General features: G+C 31.3%; 2 protein-coding genes across 5 annotated transcripts; both read left to right on the top strand.

The window, feature by feature from the left end:
• Positions 1-2,504: 2,504 nt before the first annotated feature.
• LOC137828633 (ABC transporter C family member 10) lies at positions 2,505-10,218 on the top strand. Of its 4 annotated transcripts, none has more exons than XM_068635284.2 (12): positions 2,505-2,883; positions 4,007-6,065; positions 6,285-6,605; positions 6,696-6,782; positions 6,913-7,500; positions 7,591-7,755; positions 8,174-8,468; positions 8,595-8,809; positions 8,914-9,219; positions 9,328-9,397; positions 9,482-9,721; positions 9,911-10,218. In XM_068635284.2, the coding sequence occupies exons 2-12, from the start codon at positions 4,020-4,022 to the stop codon at positions 10,021-10,023; spliced, it is 4,446 nt and encodes a 1,481-aa protein (XP_068491385.2). In that variant the 5' UTR covers positions 2,505-2,883; positions 4,007-4,019; the 3' UTR covers positions 10,024-10,218. The 4 variants fall into 4 exon arrangements, 2 of the variants coding, with proteins under 2 accessions (XP_068491385.2, XP_068491386.2); XR_011083930.2 differs by having other exon boundaries at positions 2,596-2,883; positions 8,925-9,219; XM_068635285.2 differs by having other exon boundaries at positions 2,565-2,883; positions 6,285-6,782.
• A 3,121-nt stretch (positions 10,219-13,339) lies between these two features.
• Positions 13,340-14,675, top strand: LOC137828634 (hevamine-A). Its single transcript, XM_068635287.2, has one exon. It carries the CDS (start codon positions 13,626-13,628, stop codon positions 14,526-14,528), a length of 903 nt encoding a protein of 300 aa, XP_068491388.1. The 5' UTR covers positions 13,340-13,625; the 3' UTR covers positions 14,529-14,675.
• Positions 14,676-15,660: the final 985 nt, after the last annotated feature.

The following is a 15,660-nucleotide window of genomic DNA, read 5'->3' as shown; positions in this document are numbered from 1 at the left end:
TATTATGTCTTGTTGTTATATTATAATTTTTACTTCTATTAAATTGTTGTCATGATTTTTTATTTATTTATTTTAATTTATTATATATTTTAAAACTTTAAATTATCAAATTATTTTACAAAATTATAAACATGGATTACATAATTGGTTTATTCAAAAAGTGGGAGAATACATATTTAAACGTTTACTAACATTTCATTACATTATATTTTTAATACAATAACACCTTAATAAATTTTTAAACATTAATTTATAATTTTTATTTTATTTTATCACATCAAGTATACTACTCATAAATTTTTTACTAATTTTTTTTCATTTCTACTATTTTTTCATCGAAACTATCATACCTTTTCTTCTTTTCTTTTCTTTTACAAATCTCTATTTGTTTGGGGCTCTAATTTTTTTTTCTTTTCACTCAAAATTTTAGTTGTTATTTTTTAATGATAAATATATAATCTAGACTTATGAATTTGTGATCATTTCAATTAATCTTCGTAACAACTGTATTATCAACATATTTTTATATTAGAAGAAAAACTTATGATAATATCCCTTATAAACGAAGCAATATTATATTTGTTGGTCATAGTTTTCTAAAAAAAGTATATTTTATAAGAGTTTTGACAAAGTAAAAATCACCCTTTTCTCACACAACTAACATGACTGAAACATTTTATAATTCTAAGTAAGATGTGACGCAGATGGAAGAAGAATGTAGCAGATAATTTTAAAACATGGACAGCTAGCTATATCATTCTTCTGCCTATCTTTATTATAAATTCCAAAAGTTTATTCATTTTTATGAAATCAATGTATTCAAATTAAATATACTTTTTAAATCAGGAGATTATGACATCTAATCTATTTTTAGCAAGTCATCACATGCCACTTCTTATATTGAATACTTTACGTCTTAGTTCTTATATAATTTGAATTTGTATTTAAATTAATATATATATATATATATATATATAGAGAGAGAGAGAGAGAGAGAGAGAGATTTATGTTTTGATTTAATAGGTATTTTAGTAAATTTTAATTATTTATACCTATGTATTCGTATAAGATAAAATAAATTTCCCATTACTGATAATGAAAACATTTATCTTGCATTGATTATTATTTAGTGAATATTTATTGATTCACATTATTTTCCAATTAAAAATGATGATAAATTAGAAAAATAAAATAAGTTTCATACTCTTGCAAAGTTTCTGAACTATTCAACATTTTTCTTTAAAAAAGTTCGTATTAATTTATTTTTCTAAGATTTAAAATATCTTTATTAATAGATAAATAAAAAAAATATAACTCAAACTTAGTAATTATCAATTTATTTAAATTTGTTGGTTGCTAAAATTTAGTCTATAAAAAATTATAAACTAGTTTGTAAATTTTATTGATAATAAAATTTAATTTAAATATCAATAAATTTTTTAAGTCTCTACAATAGTATTTATTTTACCAAATACAATACAGTAATTAATTTTTTTATTTTTAAAATTAATTTTATATATAAAAAATTACTCTTATATATAGTTTACATATTAAAACTCCTATCCACTGTTAGTTTTCATGGTATAATTATTAACATGATTAAAAAATATATTTAAAATTTAGTTAAATATAAAATATAAAAAGCCTCATATATATATATATATATATATATATATATCCCTTAAAAAGCCTCATATTTTTAAAGAAAATTACATCTTTTCATAAATATGTTATGTATTATTAATTGATGATGATAGTAAGTAATAAAATAAAAAATAATGTCTAATACAGATGATGAGATATATGTCACCTAAAATATTTTTAAGGGTTGAATTTATTTTTTCCTTAACACATACTATATTTTATTTGCTTTAACATTTGTTTTTCAAAAAATTTGTCCTTAATAATTTTCATTTTATTTTATTTTTAGAATTCTATTTAAAATATTTTATTTAATTTTTAAAATATTATTAGTTATTTTATTTTATTTAATAAAACTTATATAGTTATATTATTATTTTGTATCTGTGAACTAATTTATTAATTTTGCCAAATATTTATAATCTAGTACTTAAAATTTTTAAGTTAGTAACAACTAAATTTACCAAGTACATCTTAGATAATTTCATGCAAATAAAATTTGGATACGTGCCACGGAAAGAAAAAAAAGAAAGAAAAGGCAAATAAATATAAAAGTATGAAAAAAAAGAGAATAAAACACACTAGTAAGAAATATAATAAATTTTGGAGATGTTTTATTTGAAAATATGAAGAAAAAAAGTTAAAAGTGTAGAATATGTTCTATTTGAAAATGGCAGTAGAATCTAAATTAGTTAGATAGTGTTGGGGGTGAATTTCACTTAACAACTCTTTTTAACGATAAAATATTATACTTAACTAAAAACAAATATAAACAAAATTTAAAAATAAATAATATTAATAATTAACTACGTGATAGTGTGAAACTTTTATCATGATTGAACAAGAAGTGAGTGAGTGAGGCACAGAAGAAGAAAAATCCATAGCAACATACGTTAGCCATGACGACATCGTATGGCATATAAATCCACCGTCTTCCCTGCAATCTTCACTTTTCAACACATTCACTCATTTTCCACTGTTACTTCATCTTCATCTTCATTTTCTTTTTCTTCTTCACTCATTCTTCTCATCATCACTACATGCGTACCTTGTCTTCACAAAACAACACAAAGCAAAACAAGAACTACAACATGTGTTTTTCTGTTTCCTTCTTTCTTGTTATTTAACCATCACACAAGTTGTCCTTTACAGTTTTCTGAGAGACGCGTTCAAATGCCAAAAACGTTTGCGTATCGCACTTAGCCACCGAGCATTTCACGCTTCGCACGATACACTATACAGGTTTGTCTTTTTCCTGATTCCTTTTTTCATTCTATTTTATTGAATTAGTCATTTTCCGTTTGTCCATTTTCAATATTAATTCCTTTCGTTTTGCTCTCATTTTTTTTTTATATATTATCATAAGAATACTTCAACGTTCGGTCATTCGCTTTCAGAACCAAATCAGCAGAAGGCATTTTTTATTTTGTTACTTTCTCCATGTTTTCTTGCTGAAATGAAGTTGTTTTTATTTGAGAAACCAGTGTAAGAGAAAAAGGGATATATGAGCAGGAGAGAGAAATAGGAAATAACGTGACAAGTGGTAGAGAAAAAAATGAAAAAGAAAACTAATGGTACAGAAGATGATGAAAGGGAAAACGAAAAATATGGATGGAATTAGAGTTTAACTTTAATGTATCATGGGCCTAAACCAAGCAGAAGAAAGCCAATTTTTTATAAATAATCAAGAATAGTTGAACCTGCCCTATGTCGACAGTAGCTAAAGTACATGAAACTGGAACAAGATGAAGATGTATAGAAAAACATGCATATTAGTTACTATAGTAATTGTGAAACTCAAAACCATTTACTATTATTAAGTAATAAGAAATAAAATAGCTGACACAATTTAAGATACATCACCACCAAACGCAGGTTACTTGTACTCTTCTCTAGTGACGTTTGAGTCTCGTTAAACAATGTGTTCTATTTCTAAGTTACTGTCATTCACATGATTTTTAGCCAATAGGAGAGTTGTGTATTGAAAAGAGAATGTTTGAAAATAAGTTAAGAGTACTCTTCCACTTCAGAAAGCAAAAGCAAACTCGTGTTAGCCGTTTATGATTCGCCTTTGTCATATTTCTACTTGTTGTTGATGATAAGTGATGACTGCATGTGCAAATTTGTTTGTCCGTGTTCATTTATCTTTAGACTAAGAGGCTTGATCTAAGTGGTGAGGGGAAAATATTTATATATTTTTTTCTCTCTCTTAAAAGTCAACTTAGATAGAGACACGCTCTCAAATATGTCTCTTTGGCTAAAGCTTGTTCATAAACTGTTTATGGGTTTTAGTTTCAAAGTTTTACGCCAATGATTTGCTCTACAAAGTCATGATTTTACGGGACTTCTTTGTTTTTTTTTGCAGAGAACTCAAGGAAATGACGGTTTTTTGGGGCGTGTTTTGTGGGGAGTCTGGTTGTTCGGAGGCGGGAAGAATGCCTTGCATTTATGACTTTAGACTTCTCATCGATCCTTCTACTTGTGTCAACCATTTGTTGATCTCTTGCTCTGATGTGTTGTTACTTATCATGCTTGTATTCATTATGATCCAGAAGTCAACATTAAAACCATCTCGGGGTATAATACAGGTGCAAAGATATTCATATTTGCAGACAGTTTCATCCGTAGTTAATGGTGTTATTGGGTTGGTGCACTTGTGCTTAGGCGTTTGGGTTTTAGAGGAAAAGTTGAGGAAAACCCAAACTGTGTTGCCTTTTGATTGGTGGTTGCTAGAAATCTTTCACGGTTTAACGTGGTTGTTAGTGAGTTTAATGTTAAGTCTTAAGTTGAAACAACTTCCAAGAAGATGGTCGAGGCTTTATTCTATTATAATATTCTTGATTTCTGGTATTTTCTGTGCGTCATCATTGTTTTATGCAATTAGTAGCAGAGAACTGTCCCTTATTATAGCTTCAGATATTCTATCTTTTCTGGGGGCGATGTTATTGTTATTATGCACGCATAAGGAATCCAGTTATGGAGACACTAACGGAGAAACTGATGAAAGTCTTTGTGCCCTCTTAAATGGTCAGTCTAATAAAAAAGAATCTATTGCATATGTAACACCATTTGCCAAAGCGGGATTCTTCAATAGAATGTCGTTTTGGTGGTTGAATCCATTGATGAAAATGGGTAAAGAGAAAACACTTCAGGATGAAGACATTCCAGGGTTACGGGAGGAAGATCGAGCAGAAAGTTGTTATTCTCTATTTCTCGACCAACTGAACAGAAAAATACAAAAGGATCCATCCTCCCAACCATCAGTTTTGAGGATAATACTTTTATGTCATTGGAGAGAAATTTTAGTATCAGGATTCTTTGCAATGCTTAAGGTACTTGCAGTGTCTTCAGGACCTCTTCTTTTGAATTCTTTTATATTGATTGCTGAGGGTAATGAGAGTTTCAAATATGAAGGTCTTGTGTTGGCAATATCACTTTTTTTTGCAAAATCCAATGAATCCCTTTCTCAAAGGCAATGGTATTTCCGCTGCAGACTTATTGGTCTGAAAGTTAGGTCACTGCTAACTGCAGCCATTTATAGAAAGCAATTGAGATTATCCAATTCTGCTAGACTGATGCACTCTGGTGGTGAGATGATGAATTATGTCACTGTGGATGCTTATAGAATTGGTGAATTTCCCTATTGGTTTCACCAGACTTGGACAACTAGCTTCCAGCTATGTATCTCATTAGTAATACTTTTTCGTGCTGTTGGGTTGGCAACAGTTGCCTCCTTGGTGGTGATAGTAATCACTGTTCTTTGCAATACTCCACTTGCAAAGTTACAACACAAGTTTCAAAGCAAACTTATGGTTGCACAAGATGAGAGATTGAAGGCTTATTCCGAGGCTCTTGTGAATATGAAGGTGTTGAAGTTGTATGCATGGGAAACCAATTTTAGAAATGCTATAGAGAGATTAAGGAATGAGGAGCTCAAATGGTTGTATGGAGTGCAAATAAGAAAGGCATACAACACCTTTCTCTTTTGGTCCAGCCCTGTTCTGATCTCTGCTGCTTCCTTTGGGGCATGTTACTTTCTTAATATTCCTTTGCATGCAAATAATGTTTTCACTTTTGTGGCTACTTTGCGCCTTGTTCAAGATCCAATTAGAACCATCCCTGATGTTATTGGGGTGGTCATTCAAGCAAAAGTTGCGTTTACTCGGATTGTAAAATTTCTGGAGGCACCTGAACTGCAGAGTGTAAATGTCACAAAAAGGTGTCTCGATGACAATATGAGGGGTTCAATAACAATCAAGTCTGCCGACTTTTCATGCGAAGATAGTGCATCAGAGCCAACACTTAGAAACATAAATTTGGAGGTTAGACCAGGGCAAAAGGTGGCTATTTGTGGAGAGGTTGGCTCAGGCAAATCAACTCTCTTAGCAGCGATCCTCAGAGAAGTTTCTATGACTCGAGGAGAAGTAAGATTATGTTCCTTTTTGTCTATTATAAACATTGCAAATTGTCATACTTCCATGGGCTATAGTTTAGATAGGATTTTCACTTTGTGCAAGCAGTGTTATACTGACTAGCACATAAATTCAAGTTACCAGAATGCATTTTTTCTATCATTCGTTCGAGTAGTAATATTATTAATTGATTTGATTAATACGTACCTGATTTTGTTTTGTGATTTATAGCTTGAAGTGCATGGGAAGTTTGCCTATGTTTCTCAAACAGCATGGATACAGTCAGGTACAATACGTGAGAATATATTGTTTGGGGCAGACATGGATGCTGAAAAATATCAAGTAACACTTCATAGGTCTTCACTATTGAAGGACCTGGAGTTGTTTCCCCATGGCGATCTCACTGAAATAGGAGAGAGAGGAGTTAACCTAAGTGGAGGTCAGAAGCAGCGAATTCAACTTGCACGTGCACTATATCAGAATGCTGATATATATCTCTTGGATGACCCATTCAGTGCTGTTGATGCACATACTGCAACAAATTTGTTTAATGTAATGAAAATTTCTCTTCTTCCAGTACTACATGTGTTATGTCTTGGTGTTATTAACTTTTTACTGATAAATGGCTTTTCCACTGGACAGGAATACATAATGGAAGGACTTGCTGGGAAAACAGTCTTGCTCGTGACTCATCAAGTTGACTTCCTTCCAGCATTTGATTCTGTTTTGGTAATTTCTTCCATCTTGAAGCACTAGTTATGTAGTTTTTTTATTTCCTTTTTTTGCATATAATTAATGGTTATATAATTGAAAAGCACTGGATGTAAATTAGCATGACTGTAATTACTCTTGTCTACAGTTGATGTCAGATGGGAAAATTATAGAAGCTGCTCCGTATCATCATTTGTTGAGCTCAAGCCAAGAATTTCAGAACCTTGTGAATGCCCACAAAGAGATTGCTGGTTCTGACCGGCATGTGGATGTCACTTCTTCCCAGAAGCATTCAAATAATTCTAGGGATATTAGAAAATCATCTATGGAGAAACATTATGAAGCATCAAAAGGTGATCAATTGATAAAGCAAGAAGAGAGAGAAAAGGGAGACCATGGTTTCAAACCGTATATACAGTATCTGAATCAGAACAAAGGATATATATTCTTCTCTTTGGCTGTTTTTTCTCAAATAACGTTTGTGATTGGCCAAGTATTACAAAACTCATGGATGGCCGCTGGTGTTGACAACCCTCGAGTCAGCTCTTTGAAATTGATTGTCGTTTACTTGTTGATTGGAGTTACTTCAGCAATGTTCTTGTTGATTAGAAGTCTTTCTACAGTCGCTTTGAGCCTTCAATCATCAAAGTCATTATTTTTAGAGCTACTAAACTCCCTTTTTCGTGCCCCCATGTCATTTTATGACTCCACTCCTCTAGGACGGATACTAAGTAGAGTAAGCATATTAAACATTTTTTTCTTTCTCTATACAATCTTATGCAATGAATGGAAGTACTGATATTTTGTCTGTTATTTCCTTGTTTAGGTCTCCTCAGATCTCAACATTGTGGACCTTGATGTTGCATTCGGCTTGATGTTTACTGTGGGAGCTACTTCAAATTGTTGTGCTAATCTTACAGTTTTAGCAGTTGTTACTTGGCAAGTCTTGTTTGTCTCAATCCCAATGATTTATTTTGCTATCCGCTTGCAGGTGATGAACGAATTTTTCTTTTGATTACATTACATGGATAATTTGGCATTATTTTTTAAATTAATTTAAGAGTATAATTATTTAACAGCACAGTATTATTGTTTGACATATGATGATAAATGACACATAGACTTCATACCAGCATTTGTAGACAATGTAGGTTTTCCAAACTTATTTCCATGTAGAAAATTTTGAATTTTAAAATAGCTGAGAAGTATCTGATTTAATCAAGATTTGACTTATAAAATAAGGAAACTTGTGTAATACAAAAGTTCAATTCACCAAAAATAATTCCAGTAAATTCACAATATGGAGGTTCTTTTATTTCTTTTAATGACTTCGTAACAAGTTTCATAGATTTAAATACCCTTGTTACAAAGTAAACATACTAATTAACCTTATAATTTCTTTTATGTAGAATTATTACTTTGCTTCTGCGAAAGAACTGATGCGGATGAATGGCACCACAAAATCCTTTGTAGCTAACCATCTTGCTGAATCTGTTGCTGGAGCTGTGACAATAAGGGCTTTTGAGGAGGAAGATCGTTTTTTTAAGAAAAATCTTGATCTAATTGATGTCAATGCTAGTCCTTACTTCCATAGTTTTGCAGCAAATGAGTGGTTGATTCAACGTTTAGAAACAGTCAGTGCTGTTGTTCTTGCATCTGCTGCACTTTGCATGGTCGTACTTCCACCTGGAAGTTTCTCCTCTGGTGAGACTTTTTCCATTATTGCTTTTGGAAATCTACTTTCTGTGTTATTCGTGCAAATGACGTTTTTCATCATAAGCTCGGTCCAATATGCAAGTATTATAATTTCAACTTATGTTGTTATTCCAGGATTTATTGGCATGGCTCTATCTTATGGCCTTTCACTTAACATGTCCTTGGTATTTTCAATTCAAAATCAATGCAATATAGCAAACTATATAATATCAGTGGAGAGGCTAAATCAGTATATGCATATACCAAGTGAGGCCCCAGAAGTTATAGAAGGAAATCGTCCTCCTGCGAATTGGCCGGTTGCTGGTCGAGTACAAATAAATGAATTGCAGGTATTCATTACTATTTCAAAATGTGTTGCTCTCTATGTCCTTAAAAATGGGGGTTGAACCCGTGAACCGAAGCTCTCCTAATTTGTTTCTTGATATCAAAATAGTTACGTTACAGGCCTGATGCACCACTAGTACTGCGTGGGATCACATGCACATTTGAAGGAGGGCACAAGATTGGTATTGTTGGCAGAACAGGCAGTGGAAAGTCCACTCTTATAGGTGCCTTATTCCGTCTGGTAGAGCCAGCTGGTGGAAAAATAGTAGTTGATGGCATAGACATTTCTTCTATTGGACTTCATGACTTGAGATCACGCTTTGGTATCATACCTCAGGATCCTACTCTTTTCAATGGAACAGTCAGATACAATTTGGACCCCTTATCTCACCACTCTGATCAAGAGATATGGGAGGTAAAGACATACATGCTTTGTTATTTTTCAGTATGTTTTCAAGTCTTTTGTGTGTATTTTATCTCTACTTTCCATTACGTGTGGATTGATTTTAGCTTCAATGTGAAGGTTCTTGGGAAGTGTCAGTTGCAAGAGGCTGTGCAAGAGAAAGAAGAGGGGTTAGGATTAGACTCTTCAGGTACACTTCATGTTATGTTGTTACAACTCTGCAGTGACAAATTCCTACATAAGTATTAATGACTAGTGACAAATTGTTCTACAGTTGTTGAAGCTGGAGCAAACTGGAGCATGGGACAGCGACAACTATTTTGTTTAGGGCGTGCTCTTCTACGCAGAAGTCGCATATTGGTGCTTGATGAAGCAACTGCATCAATTGATAATGCAACTGATTTGATTTTGCAGAAAACCATTAGGACAGAGTTTGCAGATTCGACAGTTATCACGGTAGCTCACAGGATACCAACTGTGATGGATTGCACCAAGGTTCTTGCCATCAGTGATGGTATGTTGCACATCAACTACCCCTTTTCTTATCATTCTTGTTGAACACATGCTTTTCCAAAATAATCTATAATTTAATCATTTAGTAGTTAGTAGATACGTTAAGAGAACAAATAAGGCTGATCATGCGTTTGAACATGCAATGTTAGTTATTGTCTTCTATGAAAATAAAATGAGTATGTATTTTCAGGAAAACTGGTGGAGTATGATGATCCAATGAACTTGATAAAGAGAGAGGGATCACTGTTTGGGAATCTTGTCAAAGAATATTGGTCTCATTTTCAGTCTGCAGAATCTCAATGAAACTGAACAAGAGTTTTGGAAAAGCTCTGATATCTTTTTATCTGTAACATTAACAAGTCAAGAAAGTGTCTTTAGATTAGAAGTAGGATGGAAAATGTAGTATATTTCGACAAACCAAGAAACACATTCTCAATTTAGTAATTTAACCTACTTTATCTCTACGCAGAAATGAATTTTCCATTTTGATTAAGAAAATTGTTTTTCAATGATTAAGAAACAATGTCAATAAAATCTTTATAAAAACTCATATGTTCAAATGATATTTTTAATCGCTTAAGTAACCAGTTGCTTTAAGACATTATCAATTATCTTGGAATTAATGTTATATCTAACATTTGATTTTAACTTATATTTTAGCACGTATACTCGATTAGTTATTATATTGTTCTTCATTCTACTACGTGATGTTCATCATAATTTCTCTTTTTTAAACTCCAGAACCTACATTTAAAGTTTTCTATAATATTTTTTTTTACTTTAGATCAATTAATTTTACTAACTACTAAATTTTATTCCAAGCACATTAGTTTTTTTATTTCCATCTCTAATAATAAATAATTCAATATTTTAAATATTTATGATGGTATAAGAATGGTGTTAATTTTTTTAATGATAACTGATTATAGTTATAAAAATATTTTTAATGTCTAAATATTAGTTATGATTGTAATTTTTTAAAACTTACAAATAAAAACTATCTAAAACGGATTTTGAGGGGGAAACAAAACGAGAGTTCTTCGTGCACCCTTATATTTTTTGAAATACCGAAATCATTCTTTAATAGTTTTTATGATTCCGATATAGGAGTTCTTTAAAAGTGTTTCTGGAAAGAGGGTTCCGTAATTTAAGGTTGTTTACGGAATAAGAAATTTAGAAGACAAAAAAATCATTCAATAACATTCATTTCAAAACTTTTTTTTTATTTTTAGATTGATAAAAATATGTTTCGGAAAATATGTTCTAAAAGTATTCCGAAAAGAACAACCTGAAAGTCATTTTTAAAAGAAGGAAAATAGTATTCTTTGAAAATGATAAAGTGCAAGAAGAAATTTGTTCCTGCACCTCCATACCTTCTTGTGCCACCTCCATAAATTTTTTTTATTCTAAAAATATCCTTTTCAATATTTTGGATTACATAATTTGAAAGTTTTTTTTAGATTCAAAATTAGCTTCTGGATTATGTAATCCGAAAGTCTTTTGTAATTAGCTTCTGGATTACATAATACAGAAGTCTTTTCTATACACAAGATTAGTTTCCGAATTATGTAATCCAGAATTTATCCGATTACATAATTCATAGGCTTATTATTTCAAATCCAAGGGGTGAAAAAAAAGGATAAAATGGTATTTTTATATTTAGTATAGGGGTGGAACAAGAAGGTATGGAGGTGTAGGAAGAAAGAGTCCAAGAAGAAACAGCCAACCAAGACGTGTATGGTAGTGGGCTTTTGGCGAGGAAGTTGGTCTCGTTTTGGAGTCTTGAATATTGTAAGGGGATTTTTTTTTGTTATACCCCCATAATTTCCTTTTGCATTTTCATTAATATGAAAATTTTAACTCTCTTTCTAGTTTATTGAAAAATGACTTTTCAGTACAAAAATATATTTTATGAATTTTAAAAAAAAAAATCTACAATGTGAAAGTAAAAAATAACTTTAAAATTACATAATTCAAAAGTCATTTTTCACATAAAAAAATAAATTTTAAATTACACAATACACAATACAAAATCTAAAATACATCCAAAATACATAATTTGAAAGCATTATTTTTTTTTAAATTGTACAATTTAAATAAAAAATTCAATTTTTAAATTATACAGTCCAAAAAACATTTTTTTACCTCTAAATTACACAATCGATAATTATTTTTAAAAAAAAAAAAACTTTCGAATTATATAATTTAAAATTTGAAAATCATTTTTACATAAAAAAAAAACTTCCCTGTTACAATATGCAAGTTATTTTCTGTATTTTATGAATTGTGTAGTTCGTCCATGATACAAGACATGGACAAAATTGTTCCCGCGCCACAATAGTTACGAGAAGTGGCAGCATGAAGGGATGGTGTAGACAAGGGACAATATGGTCTTTTACTTCTAGTTTTCATTGCATGCCACTAAATAAAATTAAAATTAGTGTGCAACTTAAAAGAGTTGAATTTTTTTACTTTGACAAGTTCTCCAAAAGTTATTTTAAAATATATTTTTTTTTGCACAAAAATAGTGATAATACAAATTTTGACCTAATTTAAGTTATTATTCTGAACACACACCAAATGAAAGTTGAGGACTACAATCCGGACGTTGACTATTGATATTTATCTTATTCCCCTAACTCATACTAATAGCACTTGCAGACATTATGGACTGCATTTTTTATTAATTCACATTTCAGACATATACCTTATTCCTTTACTCATTAATTAATCCACAAAATTCCATTCATATCTCATTTCTTCCTTATTAATCACTATCTAATCCAAAAATAAGACTTCACATTCTGTCTTATAATATTCAAAACCTTTTATAAAGATAATAATCACTTCATATTAATTTAATTTAAATTCTTTTCATTCTCAACTTCAATATAAGAATTAACCCATTTTAATTAGTTTTTGGTCAGTATTTTATGTTGCTATACTAATAAAATGTTTCTGTATCTGAATTAATACGAGAACTAGTTCGTAAGCATTATAAAGATATTTTAGTAGTTTTAATTAATTACAGTAATTCCATAATTTTGAAATAATTATTTATAAAAGAGTTAACAGCTTTTAATTACATAATACTCCATAATTAGACAATTTTGTAAAAAAATCACTTTTACAGTACATTCCAACAATTTTTTAATCTTTAAAATATTTTACCTTATAAAAATTAATTTAATTGAAATACATTAAGTAGGGTATAAATTTGCATTTTGTTAATTAATTATGGCTTTTCATATTGAATTTTATATATTTGAATTAATATATATCTAACAAGAATATAAAATTTGTAGACAGTAAACATAATCTCTAAAAAGTTTATCAATAAACACATGCTTATTTATTTATTTCGTAGAGAAATTTACATTAGTTTTCTACATATATCTTAGAAACAAGAATTACAGCAGGAATGAAACAGTGGCACACTTGCATGAATGCTTCTTCAGCTGACTTCTGCTGTGATAAACTAATCTAGGGTTTGGCTCAGTCACGTAATCGAATCCATTTCTAGTTTCAGTTTAAAAGCAGAACAATTTACAAATATAAAACAGTAACAAGAAGACCAATCTTCTTCTGAGTTTCAATAGTTTAGCCCTTGTCATAGTTTTGACTTTTGATTCATCTGCTTCATAAACATAAACATAAACATAGTGATAATGATAGTGGATACTATACTATAAATTATTTGACAGATAATGTAGTTGTTGAAAATTGAAGCTCTTTGACCTTTTCCCGTGGGAAATGACATCTCCTTAGTCAACACCCTAATTCTAATATTCAAACTTTAAAGCTGTGAAAAACCAGCTTTTGGCTCTATAAATATCAAAGGTGCAAGGAACCCTTCACAACACAGCAAAGGGTAGAAAACAGAAGCTAAACTCACTTTTAGAAAAATGGGCAAGAGCAAAAACTCTCGTGCTTTTCCTCTTCTCCTTCCCCTCCTCTTCTTCACTCTTGTAGGAGCCTCTCATGGCGGTGGCATAGCCATCTACTGGGGCCAAAACGGCAACGAGGGTACCCTTTCGGAAGCATGTGCCACAGGGAGATACACTCACGTAAACATAGCTTTCCTCAACGTATTCGGCAATGGCCAAACCCCAGAAATGAACCTGGCTGGTCACTGCAACCCCGCAACCAATTCCTGCACAAAGTTCAGCGCTGAAATCAAGGACTGCCAGAGCAAAAACATCAAGGTGTTGCTTTCCATTGGTGGTGGCATTGGAAGCTACACTTTGGCTTCCGTTGAGGATGCAAGAAACGTTTCAACCTTCTTGTGGAACACTTTCTTGGGGGGCAACTCATCAACAAGACCACTAGGCGATGCCGTGTTAGATGGCATAGATTTCGACATAGAACAAGGCTCAACAGAAAACTATGAGCACCTTGCACGTTTCCTCAAAGAATATAGTAGGGTAGGGAAGAGGGTATACCTAGGTGCTGCCCCTCAGTGTCCAATTCCTGATAGGTTTTTGGGCACTGCCCTAGACACAGGCCTATTTGACTTTGTTTGGGTTCAGTTCTACAACAACCCTCCATGCTCCTACGCAGATGGGAACATAACTAACCTTGTGAATTCTTGGAACCGTTGGACCAGTACAGTGCCAGCAGGGAAGATATTCTTAGGGTTGCCGGCGGCTCCGGCAGCCGCTGGCAGCGGTTTCATCCCGGCCGATGTGTTAACGTCTCAAATCCTTCCGGTGATTAAGGAGTCGCCAAAATATGGTGGGGTGATGCTGTGGTCAAGATTCTTTGATGTTGAGAACGGGTATAGTGCTTCAATTATTGGAAGCGTGTGAAGTTGCAATTCAGCAGTGATTTTTTTTATCTCCTAGTTGTGATTTTAAAAGTAATAACTATAAGAAAAAGAATAATGTTGTACTTTGGAAGTGGTGTGTGGTTATCTGCAATCGTAGGCGCATGTTGACCTGAACCTTTTGCTTAAACCATTCTTCAATTCCCCATTTGCATTCTGTTGACGTGAAAGTTTTAATTTTTAGTTGAAAACAAGCAGGGGATAGATTAAGCTAATGAAATACACAGAAAAGAACATGTGTGGAAGAGTAATATATTTTAAATGACTCTTCTGATATCAAGAAGAAAATTTTAATTCTAAATCAGTAAAACTAACTTATAAATTGATATTACATCCACTTTTATATATATATATATATATATATATATATATATATTAAAATATAATATTTTTATCTCTGGTTGAATCGGTTGAGTCGAGTGAATGTGGGATCCTATATTATATTAGTAAAAAGAGTTTCTAATTCCAATTTATAATTATTTGTTGGTATGTATCATGATCCTTGATTAATAGGGAGATATATTAATATATAGATATGTTGAAATATCTGAAGAATATTTGTGTCATCTTTCAGTTAACTAGTTTGTAGCTGATTTGTTGGAAAAATTTTCTGAATATTCCGAGATTCGAATTATGACTCATTAAGTACTACTATATCTTTCGTTACTCTCATTTATTGTTTTGAGGTGTCTTTGACTTGGATGATCGATCATCCTGATTGAGATCACTGAGTAGAAATAGTAATTCTATTTGTTATTAATAATTTTATTTATTAATTTTAACATTACTTTGTAATCATTTATTATTTTATAATGAAAAAATTACAAAAAAATATTTAAAAATACATATCATGCTTGTTCCGTACAAATATGTAACGACAAGCAGTAAGCCGACAATATTAGGTGAGTTTTGGTGACAATAACCTGTTAACATCCATATAGAGTATACTGTAGATCGTTAAGCTATGTTTTGAAATCGTAACACAAAAAAACTATAATAATCATTCTCATACATCTAAAAAATATGTTAATTGGTTAAAAAATCAGTGACAAACCAGGTCAATAAAGATTCGCACCATTTAAACCTTTTTTCTTAAAAAAAATCTAAAATGTTTA

The sequence above is a fragment of the Phaseolus vulgaris genome, chromosome 7 (genome assembly GCF_051622355.1).
Source record: "Phaseolus vulgaris cultivar YP4 chromosome 7, ASM5162235v1, whole genome shotgun sequence".
Classification (NCBI taxonomy): Eukaryota; Viridiplantae; Streptophyta; class Magnoliopsida; order Fabales; family Fabaceae; genus Phaseolus; species Phaseolus vulgaris.
The sequence above is the reverse complement of the archived record's forward strand: the minus strand, read 5'-3'. Positions and strand labels throughout refer to the sequence as shown.